At 43.9% G+C, this 20,685-nt stretch overlaps 1 protein-coding gene across 2 annotated transcripts in view; it reads left to right on the forward strand.

The window, feature by feature from the left end:
* The window catches only part of LOC100380854 (cytoskeleton-associated protein 5), a 48,704-nt gene that overhangs the window by 8,963 nt on the left and 19,056 nt on the right, over positions 1-20,685 (forward strand). For both annotated transcript variants that reach the window (XM_014147806.3, XM_014147807.3), the window contains exons 12-34: positions 161-289; positions 596-742; positions 933-1,031; positions 1,171-1,281; positions 1,461-1,553; positions 1,806-1,991; positions 2,133-2,227; positions 2,411-2,594; positions 2,854-2,996; positions 3,247-3,421; positions 3,660-3,773; positions 3,992-4,120; positions 4,562-4,756; positions 5,015-5,147; positions 6,645-6,760; positions 9,423-9,551; positions 10,386-10,538; positions 10,913-11,116; positions 12,702-12,837; positions 17,302-17,495; positions 18,748-18,944; positions 19,844-20,017; positions 20,358-20,478. In XM_014147806.3, coding sequence (XP_014003281.3) covers positions 161-289; positions 596-742; positions 933-1,031; positions 1,171-1,281; positions 1,461-1,553; positions 1,806-1,991; positions 2,133-2,227; positions 2,411-2,594; positions 2,854-2,996; positions 3,247-3,421; positions 3,660-3,773; positions 3,992-4,120; positions 4,562-4,756; positions 5,015-5,147; positions 6,645-6,760; positions 9,423-9,551; positions 10,386-10,538; positions 10,913-11,116; positions 12,702-12,837; positions 17,302-17,495; positions 18,748-18,944; positions 19,844-20,017; positions 20,358-20,478 — 3,357 coding nt within the window. The remainder of the gene's footprint in view (positions 1-160; positions 290-595; positions 743-932; positions 1,032-1,170; positions 1,282-1,460; positions 1,554-1,805; positions 1,992-2,132; positions 2,228-2,410; positions 2,595-2,853; positions 2,997-3,246; positions 3,422-3,659; positions 3,774-3,991; positions 4,121-4,561; positions 4,757-5,014; positions 5,148-6,644; positions 6,761-9,422; positions 9,552-10,385; positions 10,539-10,912; positions 11,117-12,701; positions 12,838-17,301; positions 17,496-18,747; positions 18,945-19,843; positions 20,018-20,357; positions 20,479-20,685) is intronic.

The following is a 20,685-nucleotide window of genomic DNA, read 5'->3' on the forward strand; positions in this document are numbered from 1 at the left end:
GAGAATCTGGATTGAAAGTACTTTTTAGTCCAGGACTAGGCTTAATCTATGCCTGGGAAAACGTCCCTCTGTGTTCACAAATGCTAATGTTTTGTCCTCCATTTTGTGAATGTGTGTGGAATTATGCTCCTACTCCCCATCTCTTGATTAACCCTCTCAGCAAGTGAATGATTCGGCCCCAGAGGTGAGAGACGCTGCGTATGAAGCTTTGGGTACAGCCATGAAGGTGGTGGGGGAGAAGGCTGTCAACCCATTCCTGGCTGATCTGGACAAACTCAAGCTTGACAAGGTGAGGATTGCTATCAGTATATCTATCATTATCATTAATATCAGTGTGTTTAGTCTATCGTCAATATACAGTATGTCCTTATTGTTGGTATCAGTCGATATTGTGTGCCGTGTTATATTGTGTATCCTGTGTAAAACTAGTTTACCTCTTGAAACTAAAGGGGAACTAATGCCAATGTAGATTAGTTCTTTATTGGATATAGTGTTGTATTATTATGAGTAAATGAGATTGTATCCTTAAAGTTGACCCATTTTGAAGAGTAGACAACAAATGAAATGACCTGACCATCCATCTCTAAATGAACAGATTAAAGAAAGTGCTGATAAAGTGGAACTGCCTGGAAAGAAAGGAGGTGGTGGGGCGGAGAAGAAGGCACCTGCTGCAAAGGCAGCACCGCCTGCTGTGGCTCCAGCTAGATCCTCTGGGCCGCCCAAGAAGGCCCCAGCAGCTAAGGTTTGATTGATTTAATTGATTTGGCGGTTAAAATGCATATAAAGCCACTTCAGCCTGAGACGAGGTGAAGCCCAGGCTGTCAGTCTTATTCACCAGGCTCGCTACACTGTCCCCGATGTGAAACTGTAACCATTGTAGGCGTATGTAAAGAAACTACTAAAAATGATTATTTGTGTTCATTATTTTGCAGTTGGGTGGACCTCCTAAGAAAGGGAAACCTGCCTCCGCTCCGAGTGCGAAAGGAAAGAAATGTCCTGAAACAAAGGAATTTGTAGAGACCGAGCTATCGGTAAGTCAACTGTTTAAGAGGACTGCAATGTGCAGCCTTTTAACCGTAGCAATACTCATGCTTTATTGGTCTGATTGAATGAGCGAACCAGTTTTTCTGCAGTTAACTCTTTCATTTCCCTTCTGTTTGTGTCCACTAGATTGAGGTGTGTGAGGAGAGATCTGCCGCGGTGCTCCCTGCCTCCTGCATGCAGCTGCTGGACTCTGCTAACTGGAAGGAGAGACTGGCCAGCATGGAGGAGTTTCAGAAGGTGACTAGTTTTGACTGTATAATCTGACCTTAGTATTATCTTACTCATATCTCATTGAATGTCACACATTTGTGTTCTATTTAATTCTGTGAACCTACTCTTTACAACAATGTGTAAATAGGTTAATTAGTGAAGTTAGGTACTTTTATGTTATATTCTTATCATGTGATTGTCATCAGGCTGTGGAGCAGATGGACAAGAGTGAGATGCCTTGCCAGGCTCTGGTTAGGATGCTTGCCAAGAAACCAGGCTGGAAAGAGACCAACTTCCAGGTACAGCATACCAACATTTTTAAACACTTACCACAACAACAAGAGCTAAAATGGATGCATAGATACAAACGTTGATTATATCACCTGAGGTTTGTTTTTGAACAGCTTAGACCTATGTATTGGACCTTGTATTTGTCCAGCGCCTGTCATTTATTGTGGATGTGTAAAATAAGAAACTCTATTCACTCGATGGATCCACATTGCTCTGTCGTCATAACTGACTTTTGGTTCTTGGGTTTGTTCGTGGTTCAGGTGATGCAGATGAAGCTTCACATTGTGGGTCTGATAGCCCAGAAGGGATCATTCTCCAAGACGTCAGCCTTCGTGGTGTTGGACGGCCTGGTGGATAAAATAGGAGATGTGAAGTGTGGAGGCAAAGCCAAGGAGGGCCTGACTGCTACCGCTGAAGCCTGCTCCCTACCCTGGACTGCTGAACAGGTCTATTGTCTTTCTGACTACATTTCTAATTGACACTGTGGTTCTGCTATTCCATTTTTCTTTTCTCCCATGTCTCTGAATTTAAAACAAAGAACACCGGTAAGAAATATCAGTTGTTCACTAGCGTGCTTCATCCCTCAGGTGGTTTCCATGGTTTTTGCACAGAAGAATCCTAAAAATCAAGCTGAAACCCTCAACTGGTTGGCTAATGCCATGAAGGAATTTGGATTTGCTGGGTAAGTGTCTTACTTTCCATTATTGTTGGTGTGTTCATTTACCAATAACAATATCAAAGCATTCAGTGTCCTATGATAAGATGTTCTAATGCACACAATCATCGTGGTAACACAAGTCTGCAAGTATAATGCTTTATAACTTGTTATACATATGTATGATAATGTGCATGTTTATCCCTGCAGCATCAATGTGAAGGGTTTCATTAACAATGTAAAGACGGCGTTGGGAGCGACCAACCCTGCGGTGCGGACAGCAGCCATCACCCTCCTAGGAGTCATGTACCTGTACATGGGAGCTCCTCTACGCATGTTCTTCGAGGATGAGAAACCTGCCCTGCTGAAACAGATAGACGATGAGTTTGAAAAGGTAAGAAAAACATGGGTGAGGAATAGGTTGATTGAAGAACACAACAATATGGCAGTATCTAATATGTATAGTATGTATACAATTGTGTATTTGTATTTTCTAATAAATGGCCTCTCTGACTCTCTTTTGAAATTGCTAGCTACAGGTTGATTTCATTTGCTATCTGTTCGCTCTACATAAGATTGTCAGGAAGGCATATAAGAAATGTATATATTGTATGTATATATTTTCAATGTGACTGATGCGATTGCTGCTTCAGATGCAAGGCCAGTCTCCTCCGACTGCGTTCAGAGGAGCCAAGAAAGGAGGAGCGGAGGAGGATGGAGAGGAGGCAGACGAGCAGGAGGAGGATGGAGGAGGAGCACCTGACGTCATGGATCTACTACCTAGAACTGACATCAGGTTTGACTTTACACTCATACTCTTCTTCACATCACCTGGCCGGCACTGTTCCATATTTTCAGCAACTATGATGGATGCGTAATCAGGCCAGCTCATTTACTGCTTGGATCGGTTTGGCTCTGTTCAGCTCAGTAGTGTGAAGAACCCTATACTACTTTGACTATTTGGATTATGGTGGTTCCGTTCTGTGTTTTAATGGTTTAGCCATTCCACCTCATTAATCCACTCCATTCTTCCATCTCCTGTGCAGTGATAAGATCACACAAGACATGGTGGATAAGATAGGTGACAAGAATTGGAAGATTCGTAAGGAGGGTCTGGACGAGGTGGCAGCGGTCATCTCTGAGGCCAAGTTTATCCAGCCCAGCATCGGAGAGCTACCCATGGCACTGAAGGGACGCCTCAACGACTCCAACAAGATCCTGGTAAGAAGTGTGCTGGGCTCTGACTGAAGAGCTAGCTGTCTTTTTCTTGTTTTCAGTTTCAAATTCAATACAAAGCATGATGAAGACACATGGATTGTTTTAGAGGCAGTTATTTTACGACAAAGTCTTCAAACATTTTGCAGGCACTCTTTAGTATGTTAAGTCTAAGTTATATTTTCTTCTGTCTGATAGAGAATGTTATATGATTATGACACCAAAGTATCTCTTCTCTCCCCAGGTCCAGCAAACCCTGACCATTCTTCAGCAGATCGCCGTAGCCATGGGCCCAGCTCTGAAGCAACATGTCAAGAACCTGGGCATGCCCATCATCACTGTACTGGGAGACGGCAAGGTAAAGACTATCATACTCTGACATGCATGCACAAAGGCATAGGTAGCTATTATGATTAGTGTGATAGAGAATATTATACTGTACGCATAGTACATACCTATGACGAGCATAACAATCTACTACAAGTGATAGACTGAAGGACTGTTTGTTGTTCTCAGTATTGTATTGAGTGAATAATTGGTGTTGACTGACTCTGAGTATCTCCCTCTCCCCTGTAGACCAACGTGCGTGCTGCTGCCATGACAACCCTGCAGGCCTGGGTTGAACAGACCGGCATGAAGGACTGGCTGGAGGGAGAGGACCTGTCTGAAGAGCTCAAGAGAGAGAACCCCTTCCTTAGGCAGGAGGTACAAACACAGCCCTTCAGGTCATCTCTTAAAGTCTGCCTCTTGTAGCTGGCAGTAATATGTAGTAAGGATGTGGTTAGGTGCTGGTATCATGGGTATTGTGTGGAATCTGAGCACAAGGTTGAAACATTGGGGGCATCTGGAATGGGAAGCGTAATACTTCCCAACCATGTTTGATGGCCATGTATGTTTAGAATCTCCCCCCGGCACAGCCAGAAGAGGACTGGCCACCCCTCAGAGCCTGGTTCCTCTAGGTTTCTTCCTAGGTTCCTGCCTTTCTAGGGAGTTTTTCCTAGCCACTGTGCTTCTGCATTGCTTGCTGTTTGGGGTTTTAGGCTGGGTTTCTGTATAAGGACTTTGTGACATCTGCTGATGTAAAAAGGGCTTTATAAATGCATTTGATTGAGAATGACCCATATAACATGCCCCTTCCCTCCCCAGGTGCTGGGCTGGCTGGCAGAGAAGCTCCCCACCATGCGTACGGTGCCTTCTGACCTGATGCTGTGTGTGCCCTACCTGTACTCCTGTCTGGAGGACCGCAACGGAGACGTGAGGAAGAAGGCCCAGGATGCCCTGCCCATCTTTATGATGCACCTGGGCTACGAGAAGATGTTAAAGGCTACTGGCAAACTCAAGGTACGCTCTGCCATGGAGGAGATGACTTGGACAGGCTAAATTTAAACATATAAAAGATGACTAAATGACTAATTGATAGTGGAGCGAAAGAAAGTGAATCCAGCTCCGTTTAGGTCTGGATTTCCAGGCTAGAGTACATTGTTTTACGTCCGGTTCATGGCTACGCTGTCGTGTTAGAATGACGCGGTCTTTCTTAAAGCCAATGGGATTGTATTGTTGTTCTGTAGTGACTCTATGTGTGTCCCGCTCTCCCTGCAGCCCGCCTCCAAGGAGCCTGTGTCTGCCCTGCTGGAGAAGGCCCGGGCAGTGATGCCAGCCAAGCTTGCTCCACCTCCTGGCAAAGCTGGCGCAGCCAAGTCTATCAGCGGCGGTGCCCCTGCTGCAAAGTCAGGTTGGCTTGCTTCTCAGTTACTGTCTGAATGATGGGTGATCAAATCAAATTGTACTTGTCACATGTGCCGAATACACAAATGGTCGCTCCCATTTGATTAATTGTTCAGCAGTCTTATGGCTTAGAAGACTGCCTACATGTACAAATTACCTCGACTAACCTGTATCCCCGCACTTTGACTTGGTACCGGTACCCCCTGTATATAGCCTCGTTATTGTTATTTTTGTGTTACTTTTTATTAAATTTGTTACTTTAGTTTATTTATTACATATTTTCTTAACTCTGCATTGTTTAAGGGCTTGTAAGTAAGCATTTCATGGTAAGGTCTACACCTGTTGTATTCGACACGTGACAAATACAATCTGATTTGATCATACAGAACGGTAGAAGCTGATAAGGAGCTTTTTGGTCCTAGATTTGGCGCTCCGGTACCGCTTGCCATGCAGTAGCAGAGATAAGTCTATGACTTGGGTGACTGGAGTCTTTGACAATTTGTTGGGGGCCTGATATCACCTATTATATAGGTCCTGGATTGCAGGAAGCTTGGCCCCAGTGATGTACTGGATCGTACGCACTACACTCTGCAGGGCCTTACGGTCCGATGCCGAGCAGTTGCCATACCAGGCGGTAATGCAACCGGTCAGGATGCTCTCGATGGTGCAGCTGTAGAACTATGAGTGTGCAGAACAGAGTGCATCCCAAATGGCACCCTATTCTCTATTAAATACGCATTACTTTTGACCAGGTTTAATAGGGCTGCCCTATTTAGGGCTTCCCTAAATAGGGGAGTATGCGCCGTTCATGTGGCTATATCAGCAAAGTAGCATCAGCAATTGAGTTTGAAGAGGGGGATCTATCTTTTCCAATTTTCTTATCTTTTGTTAGGATCTAATTCTGAGTAAAAAACTCTACGGACACTATGAAATCTTAACCAAGTTTATTCTGCCCAGAGGATCAATACAGACAAAAACATTTTCACACAAGCACTGATATTTAACGGTTCCTCATAGGCTGAGTCTCCTCCTACCTATCTGTACAAACATCGTTCTTTACTGCTAGGCAGGACACTAGTGATACGGGCCATGAACTTTTATTTCTCCCTTAAGGTAACCTGACCTCAACCCCCCTCCATCACTAATCCATGACTCTCTCCCCTTATCAATGCCTGCCACATGTAATCGCTTCCCTGCACTCAACACATTCCAAGCTTAATTGCACATACTATTTACCTTCCTCCTATAACCATTCACTTCTGGTGTAGAGCCTCTAACCTCAGCACTCCCTCCGTGACATGAATAAGTATATTTCATATTCTCAGAACCCAACATCTTGAGCAAGCAAACATTTCTCTAGCTCCCTTGGACAGGTAGCCTGTTTTGTAAAATGTCGACTTTGACTGTAAATCTATATAAAAGTGTCTTCTATAATAGAGTATTATTTATAGAAGCCGTGTTCATCCCAGAACTTCCTAACCACTCTGTTGTTGGTGTTGTGCAGCTTCGTCTAAAGCTAAACCTAAACCTGTTATTGATGACGATGATGATGATGATGACGACGAGCCTGAGCCCGAAACTAAGACTAAGAAAGTGGTTAAGCCTGGAGCTGCTAAAAAGGTATGCATTTATTCATCTTAAATGTTTATTTGTCTGGCACCGTGTACAATTAAAACATGCATCGTTCCAGATATACAGTGCCTTCAGAAAGTATTCATACCCCTTGACTTATTCCACATTTTGTTGTTACAGCCTGAATTCAAAATATATTAGATTTTTTTTTTCTCACTCGTCTACATGCAATACCCCATAATGACAAAGTGAAAACCTGTTTTTAGAAATGTTAGCAAATGTATTGAAAGTAAAATAAAGATATCTAATGTAAGTATTCACACGCCTGAGTCAATACTTTGTGGAAGCACCTTTGGCAGCAATTACAGCTGTGAGTCTTTCTGGTTAAGTTTAAGAACTTTCCACACTTGGATTGTACAACATTTGCCCTTTTTTTAATATATATTTTTTTAATTCTTCAAGCTCTGTCAAATTGGTAGTTGATCATTGCTAGACAACCATTTTCAGGTCTTGCCGTAGATTTAAGTCAAAACTGTAACTCAGCCACTCAGGAACATTCACTATCATCTTGGTAAGCAACTCCAGTGTAGATTTGGCCTTGTGTTTCTTTCCTGTGCTTAGCTCCATTCCGTTTCTTTTTTTGTCCTGAAAAACTCCCCAGTCCTTAAGGATTACAAACATAACCATAACATGATGCAGCCACCACTCTGCTTGAAAATATGGAGAGTATTGGATTTGCCCCAAACATGACAAAGTTAATTGCTTTGCCCTTGGTATTGTGGAGTAACTACCATGCTGTTGATCTGTCCTCAGTTTTCTCCTATCACAGCCATTACAAATATCTGAACTGTTTCAAAGTCACCATTGGCCTCATGGTGAAATCACTGAGCGGTTTCCTTCCTCTCCGGCAACTGAGTTAGGAAGGACGCCTGTATATTTGTAGTGACTGGGCGTATTGATACACCATCCAAATAGGTGCCCTTCTTTGAGAGGCATTGGAAAACCTCCCAGGTCTTTGTGGTTGAATCTGTGTTTGAAATTCACTGCGTGACTGAGATAAAGATAATTGTGAGTGGGGTAAAGAGATGAGGCAGCCATTCAAAAACACTATTGTTGCACACAGTGAGTCCATGCAACTTATTATGTGACTTGTTAAGCACATGTTTATGCCTGAACTTATTTAGGTTTGCCATAACAAAGGGGTTGAATACTTATTGACTCAAGACATTTCAGATTTTCTTTTTTAATTAATTTGTAGAAGTTTCGAAAACATAATTCCCCTTTGACATTATGGGGTATTGTGTGTAGGCCAGTGACAAACAATCTCAATTTTTAAATTCAAGCTGTAACACAGCAAAATGTGGGAAAAGTCAAGGAGTGTAAATGCTTTTTGAAGGCTCTGTGGCTAGACCGATAATGCTTGTCTCCAGTCCCTGGGAATCTTACTTGCCACTGTACCGAATTAGGTTTTTCATGACAATCTCATTCAGCACTTGGCACACCAAGCTACTACTATGTGCCAGCTTTTCTCTTTGTGAACTGGATATTTCATTCTGCATTTAATAGAACACCCCCCAGGAATCTGTTGCGAGCTCGGATAAAGATAGGGTCAGTAGTCCTAAAAGACTTACAAAGGGGAAGCCTAGCTGCCAGCAGGTACATGGTTGGAGTCAAGCACCACTGTGTTACTAATATGTGACTCAGGAATTACTAACTGGGCTGGGTGGACTGAGCCATGCATCGGGTGTTGTTTAGACACTGCACGTGTGTCTGTCTCTAAAACTATGTTGGTCCAAAAAAAAATTGAATGTTTTGTGGCTATTAACGCACACCCACACACTCTGTGTGAGGTTGAACACAATATCTAAATGATGTATGTTTTTGCTTTTATATTTAGTATTATCTTGTAGTAATGTTTTGTCTAGCTTCTCATACCCCTTGACTTATTCTCATTTACAGGCTGAAATCAGAGTTCTTTACATATGTTTATAACGTAGTCTTTTAAACCTTTGTCTTTGTCTGACCATGCTATAAATGAGTTTTACAACTTTTGTATATAGCTTTTATATCTTATGTTTCTGAACTGTCTTTTAAACCTCCCCGTTTCTCTACCACATATTCTGAGCACAATATATATCTCTAGCTTTCATATACAGGAAATTGCCAAAATGATGGAAACATTTGAGTAAATGAAAGCAAGGTGTGGTTCCTGAGATAATTAAGCAATGTTCAAAAATGCTTGGCAGGCCATTACTTTGGTTACCGTGGCAATGCCCCCATCCACAGGGCACAAGTTGTCACTGAATCATTTGATGAGCATGAAAACGATGTAAACCATATGCCATGGCCGTCTCAGTCACCAGATATCAACCCAAATGACCACTTATGGGAGATTCTGGAGTGGCGCCTGAAACCACCATCAACAAAACACCGAATGATGGTATTGATTGTGGAAAAATGTAGTCGCATACCTCCAATAGAGTTCCAGACACTTGTAGAGTCTGTACCCAAGGTGCATTAAAGCTGTTCTGGCTCGTGGTGGCCCAACGCCCTTTTAAGACACTTTATGTTGGCGTTTCCTTTATTTTGGCAGTTACCTGTAGCTTTGTATCTTGTAATGATGTTGTTTCTGTGCTTTTTATCTTGTTCTGATAATGTCTCTGTGCTGTCTTGTAAACCTCCCCATTTCTCTCCTCTGTCCCGCTGTCAGGGTGTGCTTGGGAAGAAGGCCCTGGTCACTAAGGCCACTGCCAAGGATGAGGAGGACAGGTCTGGTGTTATCTTTATCCTGGTACCCAACGGCAAGGAACAGAGGATAAAGGAGGAAAAAGGGCTGAAGGCACGTAATATATAATAATATATGCCATTTAGCAGACGCCTTTACCCAAAGCGACTTAATCATGCATGCATTTCATTTATGGGTGGTCCCGGGAATCAAACCGATATCCTGGCGTGGCAACCTCCATGCTCTACCAACTGAGCTACAGAGAAGTCACGTCACCTTTTAGATATTCAGTTTGTCACCCTGTAGCTTTTCACTTTGATAAAAGGAGTGGGTGAGGTGTCTCTTTGTTGTCAGTGGAGGTTGTGCAGTGTTGAAGGAAACTCAAGGTTGATCAAAAGGACAGTATTGAAATGAGTCATGTGTTTCATCTGCTCCCTGACAGTTTATTTTGTGGCATTTTGGATGCCCAAGATAAGACTGTTTGCTGAGGAAGAAGAAATATTGTTTTATTTTATCCTTTGTTTAAACCTGGCGAGTCAGTTAACCCGAGTCAATAGCGGAAAATCTAATTGGCATAATCATTTTAAACTCCTTTGTTTCATTTACATTTTAGTCATTTAGCATACGTGCTTATCCAGAGCGACTTACAGTGGTGAATACATACATTTCATACATTTTTTTTGTACTGGCCCCCCTGTGGGAATCGAACCCACAACCCTGGCGTTGCACACACCATGCTGGCGTTGCACACACCATGCTCTACCAACTGAGCCACGGGGGCCTTTCAGCAACAATTATTCTTTTTGGGATACCTAAAGTGGTTCTAAAAGTAAAAAATGTAATATCTAAATGATCCTTGGTATGACCATCTTAAAACATATACCCCCTGGTAATGTGAGTAAATAATGCTGATATAGTGCTTGAATAATCATCTCACTTGTGATGCAGGTGTTGAAATGGAATTTCCAGACCCCACGAGATGAGTATGTGGACCAGTTGAAGACTCAGATGTCCACCTGCTTCGCCAGATGGCTCCAGGACGAACTCTTCCACGCTTCTGACTTCCAACGCCAGGTCAAGGCTATTGGGGTCATGGGAGAGGTAAGAACCCCGCAGGAGACGGCAAAACACATTTATGATTAGACTCACCAAGGGCTCTTTCTTTTTTATTCATACAGACTTGTGTTATTGAGATTATCTTTTTTCAATAGAGAACTATACTCTGAAGAGTGAAAAGGATTCAAATATCTAATCTTATTTTTAGTTTATTTTAGATTTGAGTAACAGGAAAAAGTCTCCTGTTTCTCCAGTATTGCCTTTTTGCCTCCAGCAACTTCACAAATCAGCCAAGGCCGTGTGGTAGATTCTGCCTATTATATACATGTTTATTTTAGACTAAAACCATTAGTGTTTCTTTGAAACGTAGGGGCGTTTGTTTACTTGACAGACTACAATGTTATGTTTCCACTCATTAGCGAATGGAGGATGAGCTTGAGGGCACAGTCAGCTGCTTGGACCTGATCCTGAAGTGGTTCACACTGCGTTTCTTTGAGACCAACAGCACTGTGTTGATGAAGGTTCTGGAGTACCTCAAGATGCTCTTCCCCACGCTGAGCAGAGAGAACTACCACCTCAACGAATACGAGGCTTCCTCCTTCATCCCCTACCTCATCCTCAAAGTAAGTCACCTCCATCCCCTACTACATTACCAAAGGTATGTGGACACCTGCTCATCGAACATGTTATTCCAAAATAATGGGTATTAATATGGAGTTGGTCCTCCTTTGCTGCTATAACAGCCTCCACTCTTCTTGGAAGGCTTTCCACTAGCTGTTGGAACATTGCTGCGGGGACTTCCATTCAGCCACGAGCATTAGTGAGATTGGGCACCGATGTTGGGCGATCAGGCCTGGCTCGTAGTCAGCGTTCTAATTCATCCCGAAGGTGTTTGATAGGGTTGAGGTCAGGGCTCTGTGCAGGCCAGTCAAGTTCTTCCACACCGATCTCGACAAACCATTTCTGTATGGACCTCACTTTGTGCATGGGGGAATTGTCATGCTGAAACAGGAAAGGTCCTTTCCCAAACTGTTGCCACAAAGTTGGAAGTACAGAATTGTCTAGGATGTCATTGTATGCTGTAGCATTAAGACTTCCCTTCACTGGACTAAGGGGCCTTGCTCAAACCATGAAAAACAGCCCCAGACCATTATTCCTCCTCCACCAAACTTTACAGTTGACACTATGCATTGGGGCAGGTAGTGTTCTCCTGGCATCCGCCAAACCCAGATTCGTCTGTCGGACTGCCAGATTGTGAAGCGTGATACATCACTCCAAGGAACGCGTTTCCACTGCTCCAAGCTTTACACCCCTCCAGCCGACACTTGGCGTTACACATGGTGATCTTAGGCTTGTGTGCGACTGCTCGGCCATGGAAACCCTTTTCATGAAGCTCCCAACGAACAGTTATTGTGCTGACGTTGCTTCCTGAGGCAGTTTGGAACTCGGTAGTGAGTGTTGCAATCAAGGACAGACACATTTTACGAGCTTCAGTCCTTGGCGGTCCCGTTCTGTGAGCTTGTGTGGCCTACCACTTTGCGGCTGAACTGTTGTTTCTCCTAGACATTTACACTTCAATAAAACAGCACTTACAGTTGACCAAGGCAGAAATATGAAGAACTGACTTGTTGGAAAGATGGCATCCTATGACGGTGCCATATTGAAGTCACTGAGCTCTTCAGTAAGGACATGCATGTGTGCTTGATTTTATACGCATGTCAGCAACCTGTGAGGCTGAAATAGCCGAATCCACAAATTTTAAGTGGTGTCCACATACTTTTTGGAAATATAGTGTAAGTCATCTCCTACCTCATCCTCAAACTATGTCACCTTATCCTTCATCCCCTACCTCATTCTCAAATTCACCTCATCCTTCATCCCTTACCTCAACGTAGGTCATCTCTTCCACCACCCCGACCAGTGTTAAAATGATATCTGAAGTCTTTCAAATACTTAGTCTCTGCTTGATTGAGCTCCCTTGGCGCAGTAGGATCAGTGGGATAGTCCCAAATTTGGAATAATATGGCAGTCAGGGTAGGCTTTAAGCAAATATTCGAAGTATTACAAATATTTCAAATACTATTTGAACCTAGGTCTGGGACCACCACACACTTTCTCCATGTGGTGTGGTCTCTGTTTATAGAAGCTATTGTTTGTGTGACTAACCATTATTTATTTATTTTTATATATCCTTTTTTCACCTGACAGGTTGGGGAATCAAAGGATGTGGTGCGTAAAGATGTGCGTGCCATCCTCACCATGCTGTGTAAGGTCTACCCTGCAAGCAAAGTCTTCCCTTTCCTCATGGATGGGACCAAGTCCAAAAACTCCAAACAAAGAGCTGGTAAGACCAAGTGGACCAAGGCTAGAATAAAGAACGAGACAATACCATTTATTGCATTGTCAAATCTTATGTTCATTGTAATAATAGTAATACATGGGACTTATATAGTGTTTTTCAAGGACCCAAAGTTTCTTAAAAGAGAAATTTACCCAAAATCCAGAAACTCACAAGTGATTCCATACATTGAAACTAGTTCAGTTGAGTTTGCCCTCTCTCTCTCTCTCTCTGGAGTGCAGAACTGAGAAGGCTGCAAAAACGGGTCATTTCACTTGTGACGTTGCTGGATGAAGTCTTCACTCTGCTCCGTTGTCAGTGAATGCATGATTCACAAATCTGCGAACTGTGACAAATTCATTGTTTTATTGAAAGCGTAAGGCTGAATTTTGGCTCAGGAAATGTACACTACCGTTCAAAAGTTTGTGGTCACTTAGAAATGTCCTTGTTTTCCATGAAAACATACATGAAATGAGTTTCAAAATGAATAGGAATATAGTCCAAAATGGCGGGTATCTGTATTGCTTGTTGTTGTCTGAGTGCTGTACTCAGATTATTGCAAAATTTGCTTTCGCCGTAAAGCTTTTTTGAAATCTGACACAGCGGTTGCATTAAGGAGAAGTGTATCTATAATTCTTTGAATAACTTGAATATTTTATCAACGTTTATGATGAGTATTTCTGTAAATTGATGTGCTCATTCACCGGAAGTTTTGGGAGGCAAAACATTTCTGAACGTTACACGCCAATGTAAAATGGGGTTTTTGGATATAAATATGAACTTTATCGAGCAAAACATACATGTATTGTGTAACATGAAGTCCTATGAGTGCCATCTGATGAAGATCATCAAAGGTTAGTGAATCATTTTAGCTGTATTTCTGGTTTTTGTGACGCCTCTCCTTGCTTGGAAAATGGATGTGTGGTTTTTCTTGTCTTGGCGCTGTCCTAACATAATCTAATGTTATGCTTTCGCCATAAAGCCTTTTTGAACCGGACAATGAGCTTATATGGGATATAATAGTTGTATGTTTGAGAAATTTGAATTATGAGATTTTTGTTTTGAATTTGCCGCCCTGCTATTTCACTGGCTGCTGGGACGCTAGCGTCCCACATACCCCAGAGAGGTTAAATAATTAAACTGAAATATACATTTCTGTAATTATTCAAACCCTTTACTCAGTACTTTGTTGAAGCACCTTTGGCAGAGATTACAGCCTCAAGTCTTCTTGGGTATGACACTACAAGCTTGGCACACCTGTATTTGGGAAGTTTCTCCCATTCTTCTCTGCAGATCCTCTCAAGCTCTGTCAGGTTGGATGGGGAGCGTAGCTGCAAAACTTTTTTCAGGACTCTCCAGAGATGTTTGATTGGGTTCAAGTCTGGGCTCTGGCTGGGCCACTCAAGGACATTCAGAGACTTGTCCCGAAGCCAGTCTTGCGTTGTCTTGACTGTGTGCTTAGGGTCGCTGTCCTGTTGGAAGGTGAACCTTCGCCCCAGTCTGAGATCCTGAGCACTCTGGAGCAGGTTTTCATCAAGGACCTTTCAGTACTTTGCTTCATTCATATTTCCCTCGATCCTGACTGGTCTCCCAGTCCCTGCCGCTGAAAAACATCCCCACAGCATGATGCTGCCACCAACATGCTTCAGGTTTCCTCCAAACGTTACGCTTGGCATTCAGGCCAAAGAGTTCAATTTTGGTTTCATCAGACCCCAGTATCTTGTTTCTCATGATCTGAGAGTCCTTTAGGTGCCTTTTGGCAAACTCCAAGCAGGCTGTCATGTGCTTTTTACTGAGGCGTGGCTTCGGTCTGGCCACTCTACCATAAGGCCTGATTGGTGGAGTCCTGCAGAGATCGTTGTCCTTCTGGTAGGTTCTCCCATCTCCACAGAGGAACTCTGGAGTTCTGTCAGCGTGAACATCGGGTTCTTGTTCACCTCCCTGACCAAGGCCCTTCTCCCCCGATTGCTCAGTTTGGCCGGGCGGCCAGCTCTAGGAAGAGTCTTGGCGGTTCCAAACTTCTTCCATTTAAGAATGATGGAGGCCACTGTGTTCTTGGGGACCTTAAATGCTGCAGACATTTTTTGGTACCCTTCCCAAGATCTGTGTCCAGACACAATCTTGTCTTGGAGCTCTACGGACAATTCCTTCAACCTCCTGGCTTGGTTTTTGCTCTGACATACACTGTCAACTGTGGGACCTTAAATAGACGTGTGTGTGTGCCTTACCAAGTTATGTCTAATCAATTGAATTTATCACAGGTGGAAAATCTGTTTTCGCTTTGTCATTATTACGGTATTGTGTGTAGATTGATAAGGAAATGTTTTATTTAATACATTTTAGAATTAGCCTATAACGTAACAAAACGTGGAAAAATTCAAGGGGTCTGAATACTTTCCCGAATACACTGCATGCTAACCTGTAGAGCACCTAAGCCTATATGTCTACATGATATGGTGCAATGGTAATAAGAACACCCTGCACTTCAAGGATCAGGTTAAGCTACAAACTATTCCTGCCGCATGCTTTCTTTTGTCGCTTTCTCTTTTCAAACGCACCGCACCAGATCCAGTCCATGGAATTACAGTAGCAACAGTTGTATCTTTTATTGTCCTTTCTTTTTCTGTCCCCGTAATTTCAGATTGCATATCTCGCTCATATGCATTGACATCAACCTCCATATAAGGGCATATCATGGGGTTTCCCCCATGAGGGCACATGCTCAGTTGTTACCGGTCTCTGCTGCTGTGGCACATTTCCTGACTGAAAGTTAGCTAATTCGTCCGTACTCTTTTTAATAACACATTATTTGTGAATCGTGCAGAGTGAGGCCTGCATCGAGCAACGTTACATGACCCATTTTTGCAGCTATCTCAGTTCTGCAATCCAAGGAGGGGGAGAGGGCCATCTCCACTGAACTAGTTTCACTGTATGGAATCACTTGGGAGTTTCTGGATTTTGGGTAAAATTCTCCTTTAAGGGTAGGCCTTGTCAAAGAGGTGGGACTGAAAGAGGGTGATGGACTCCGATAGGGAGGGTGTTCCAGAGCCTAGGAGCAACCCTGGAGAAGGCCCTGTCACTGACGCTCTGGAGCTTCGACCTGGGGATGACAAGGTGGCCTGCTGTGGTAGAATGGAGTGAGCGTGTGGGTTGGTAGGGGAGAAGGTCTGAGAGGTAAGGGGGGTCCAGGTGGTGAAGGGCTTTGTAGGTCAGAAGCAGGATCTTGTAGTCAATGTGCTGGGAGACAGGGAACCAGTGGAGTTCACGGAGGACAGGAGGGGTGTGCTGCCAGGACTTAGTGTGGGTGAGGAGTCGGGCTGCATAGTTTTGAACCATTTGGAGCTTATGGAGGGAGCTTGAGTGGATGCCGGAGAGTAGTGAGTTGCAGTAGTCAAGACTGGAGGAGATGAATGCATGTATGAGGGTTTCAGTGGCAGGACGCGAGGACCTGATGTTGTGAGGTGGGAAGAGGATTTGACAGTCTCTAGTGGCGGTAAAAGGAGAGGGTGGAATCCAGGATGATGCCAAGGAAGAGACAGTTGTCGTCAATGGTGAAGGGTAAAGTTGCGAGCTTTGGTAGGGTGGATTTGGTACCTAATGAGGAGTAGCGTTTTAGCACTGCGGTAGATCTGGGTATCATCGACATAGCAGTGGAAGTCTAGGTTGAGGTGACCTGAGGATCTGACCGGGGGGGGAGGGTGTAGATTATGAGTAAGGGACCCAGTACAGAGCATTGGGGGACACCCTGTGTAACTGCAGCTTAGTCTGAGGTGTGGCCGTTGAGGCAGATGTAGAGGATCCCTTGTGGGTGGGTGAATTCATAGAGCCGGGTTTCAGGGCTGGTGGTTGACGGGGAGGGGCAGCTGAGGGAGATTGATCAGTCCGTGATGAGTTTATTTTGGTGAACTTGTCCTTGAAAAACTGAAGGAATGAGTTGCAGAGTTTAGTTTGGAGATAGGCCAGAGAGTTGAGGGAAACCGAGCAGTGTTGAATTGGGCAGCTAGTTCATCAGGTGAATTGGGGGACATGGTCAAGGGGCAGGGTAGAGCAGATGGCATCAGAGCGTTGGAGGGGATCGACAGCTTTGATGTTGTGGAAGGAGTTGAGGCGTTTGTCAGTGTTCTGGGGTGAGTATGCGGGAAGAGAAATGAAGGATCTTGTTGTCAGAGTGGGAACAGGGAGGGGGAAATATGAGTTAGGTTGAGGCCAAAAGAGCAGACGATGTGTCCCTTGATGAGAGTGGGAAAAAATGTACATGTTGGGTAATATTGAAACAGAACACCAATGAAATCTGAGACAAGTTTTTAGTTTGAGTCCACGTGAATATTAATATCGCCAAGCAACAGTAAGCAGGGGAGAGTAAGAACCTTCAGGCCTTCTGTTGAGTGTAAACTTCCTGTGCTTCAATATCCTTATTTGTATCTCCTCGTTGTGTCACGAACTAACCATTCTCTCCCTGTATTCCCCTAGAATGTCTTGAGGAGCTGGGCTGTCTGATAGAGAACTATGGAATGAACGTCTGTCAGCCAACACAGGCCAAATCCCTGAAAGAGATCGCTGTTCACATCGGAGACAGGGACAATTCAGTACGCAACGCTGCCCTCAACACAGTGTTGGCTGTGTACAATGTCTGTGGGGACCAAGTCTACAAACTCATTGGCAATGTAAGATACTCCTACTACTACAATATACTGCAATAGAGGTTATGTCACAAAGCAGGATCAATGAGTTAGCCAGCAAACTTGCTTAAATGTTCAGAAATGAATACCGTAATTTCCGGACTATTAAGCGCACCTGAATATAAGCCGCACCCACTGAATTAAAAAATATATATATATTATTTTGAACATAAATAAGCCGCACATGTCTATAAACCGCAGGTGCCTACCGGTACATTGAAACAAATGAACTTTACACAGGCTTTAACGAAACACGGCTTGTAACAAAAATAAATATGCTTTAACGAAACACGGCTTGTAACAAAAAACAAAAAATTAGCAGTAAACAGTAGCCTACCAAGAAAGTCATTGGTCACCATCTTCCTTCTCCTGTGCACTGAAACCACTGAAGTCCTCTCCTTCGGTGTCGGAGTTGAATAGCCTCAGAATTGCTTCATCCGATATTGGATCGTTTTCATTGTCGCTCTCGTCACTTTCATCCGGAGGCAAATCCCCCGCTGAGCCCTCTTCAACATGCAGCAGTCCAGCCTTTCAAAACCCGTTGATGATAGTGGATTTTTTGACAATGCTCCACACTGTCTGGACCCACTGGCAGACTTGACCATAAGTTGCTCTTCGCATGCGGCCCGTTTTAGTGAAGGAGTTCTCCCCACTTATCATCCAAGCCTCCCGCTGAACACGGAGCGCCACCTTAAATGCACGATTTACACTGATGTCGAGTGGCTGCAAATACTTTGTTGTACCCCCAGAAATCAGGGTGACAAAATGACTACCGTAATCAGAATGATGGGAAGTTTGAGAGTGCTCGATTTTAATCTAAACAGTAAACAAAAAAGATGTTTGACCTTAACCCGTTCGGCAATTTCATTGGTCTAATGAAAGCTTCATGCCGCCAAAAAACTGAGCACGTCACAGAATGTGTATTTTTGGAGAGAAAAAAATTGAAAGCGGGAAAAATCCATATATTAGCCGCGTCATTGTTTAAGCCGCGACGTTCAAAGCGTGGGAAAAAAGTTGCGGCTTACAGTCCGGAAATTACGGTATATATTTTTTTAAATATGCTTGAAATGGCCATGGACTGTTTCAACCAACAACCCATAGTCAACTTTCACTTTATTAATGAACCAAAAAATGTGAATGTTTCTTAAAGTTGGCTAACTAACTGCTTTGGAGTATACGCCTCTGGAGATGTCATCTCTGGTGTTTCTCAAACATCCTGTCTGTCTTTCTTCTGCAGCTGTCTGAGAAGGAGATGAGTATGTTAGAGGAGAGGGTCAAACGCTCTGCTAAGAAGACCCCTGCAGCAGCCCCACCATCCGCCAGACAGGCTGCAGAGAGAGAGAGGCCCCAGAGAGAACACCCCTCCAACCCCAACGCTACCTTCATGAGGAAGCCTGCTCAGCAACCTCAGGAGGATGTGCCCAACAAGCTCAAGTATGGGATGGGTCAAATCCCTGACCTAGTGCCTCCTCAACTACCTACCTACCAAAGCATGGCTTTCTATTGTAACGTATCTATGGGGTTTTTACTTTAGTCTGGTGATCTAGTAGTTACAAGTGCCACTGTACTTTACTCACATTCATGGCAAAACATTCTGTCCATGTCTTAAGACCTTTCCTACAAACCCTCGTAAGGATAAGCCTCCTCAATGTCCGTCTTTTACTCTTTTCACACTGATGAGATGAGCCGAACCGTGCCGAGCTCTACTGCGCTGGCCAGGTTACGCATCCATCATACGTGCTTGAACAACAATTTGAAAGAAAGAATATCTGAGTATCCGGCACAGTGAGATGATAAAAGAAAATCGTACTTTGTCGCCAGAGGGAAATTGGTTTGCACGGTTTGGGTTGGCACGAGGGTGTGAAAAGAGTATATGCGGGTTCTTTCCTTCTCCTATTCTGTTGGTTTCATTGCATGGTGATTGTGTGGTCTCTTAATCCTGAGCCTCTCTTCTCCTTTATAATTGCTCTTCTCTTATCACTGCTCTGCTCTCCATGGACAGAATAATGTATCGCACTTATAGGATGTGAGTACCGCCGTGCCTCTCCCAGACAGTGTGCACTCTGCTCTCCTCCAGAAGCACTCAGAATGGGGGTGTAATGTAGATTAATCTAAACGTAACACTCACCAGTCTAAACTAAATAGTTCAGTTGGTGTGTTAATGGCAACCTTCCATACTAGCAAACCGCTTAGGGTGAAGCAATGTATTACACAGCCATTCCAAATAGTATGCTGGTGCGGGTATATTGGAACGGAGATGTGTGACCCGACCTGTCTGTCTGTGTTGGTTTCAATGACATTGTTCTGAATTATCCTCTTCTGTTTTCCCCCAGCCAAGCGCGGGCTCAGAATGCTATACGGGAACACTCGCACCCGTCCATCCCCAAGGAGTTTCAGCTGGACCTGGACATGATTGAGAATGACCACACACGGGTCAGTGAGCTGCCCGACCTGGTCCAACACAAACTGGACGAACTGCTGGAGCCCATCACGATGCCAGAGCCCAAGTGAGTGTCTGTTTGAAAGGACCCAAACTTTAGACCAACCTGTCCCGAGTCTTAGACCAACGCTGCCTGGCTGGCCTGAACTTCCATTTCAGTCTTTTTCACAGTAGTTCTGAAATAGCAGAGGGATGAATAGTAGAGGGATGAACTTTAAAGTATGGATACATGGTTAAACTGTCCGAGCATTATACCAACACTGGCTGGGAGGGATGTGCATTGATCTACTGTAATAGTTTTTTTTAGAATTTCTAAGATCCAAGAGACTTGTGACTGTTGTGGCATCCCAAGACTAATGACAGTGAGTGGATATGTAATTAGGGGGGGTGTGTGTGTGTTTCCCCAGGATCCGCTCTGTCTCGCCCCACTTTGATGATCTTCACAACAGCACCGCTTCCACCATCAACTTTGTCATCTCCCAGGTGGCCAGTGGCGACATCAACACCAGCATCCAGGCTCTGGCACAGGTTGGTACATCACTGTAGTATAGGCTCAGGTACACCATGATGCAATAGCAGGCTCTCCTATACGGAGTCTTTATTGAAAGAGGTTAGGGAACATCAAACCTCGATTTCCGTCTTCCAATAGTTGAGTGAAGGATACTTGGGTGTCTGGAAATGGGAGACTAGGGAACTTCGACCTGTCTACCTGCAGTACTCTGCTCTAGTTAGAAA

The sequence above is a fragment of the Salmo salar genome, chromosome 16 (genome assembly GCF_965601325.2).
Source record: "Salmo salar chromosome 16, fSalSal1, whole genome shotgun sequence".
Classification (NCBI taxonomy): Eukaryota; Metazoa; Chordata; class Actinopteri; order Salmoniformes; family Salmonidae; genus Salmo; species Salmo salar.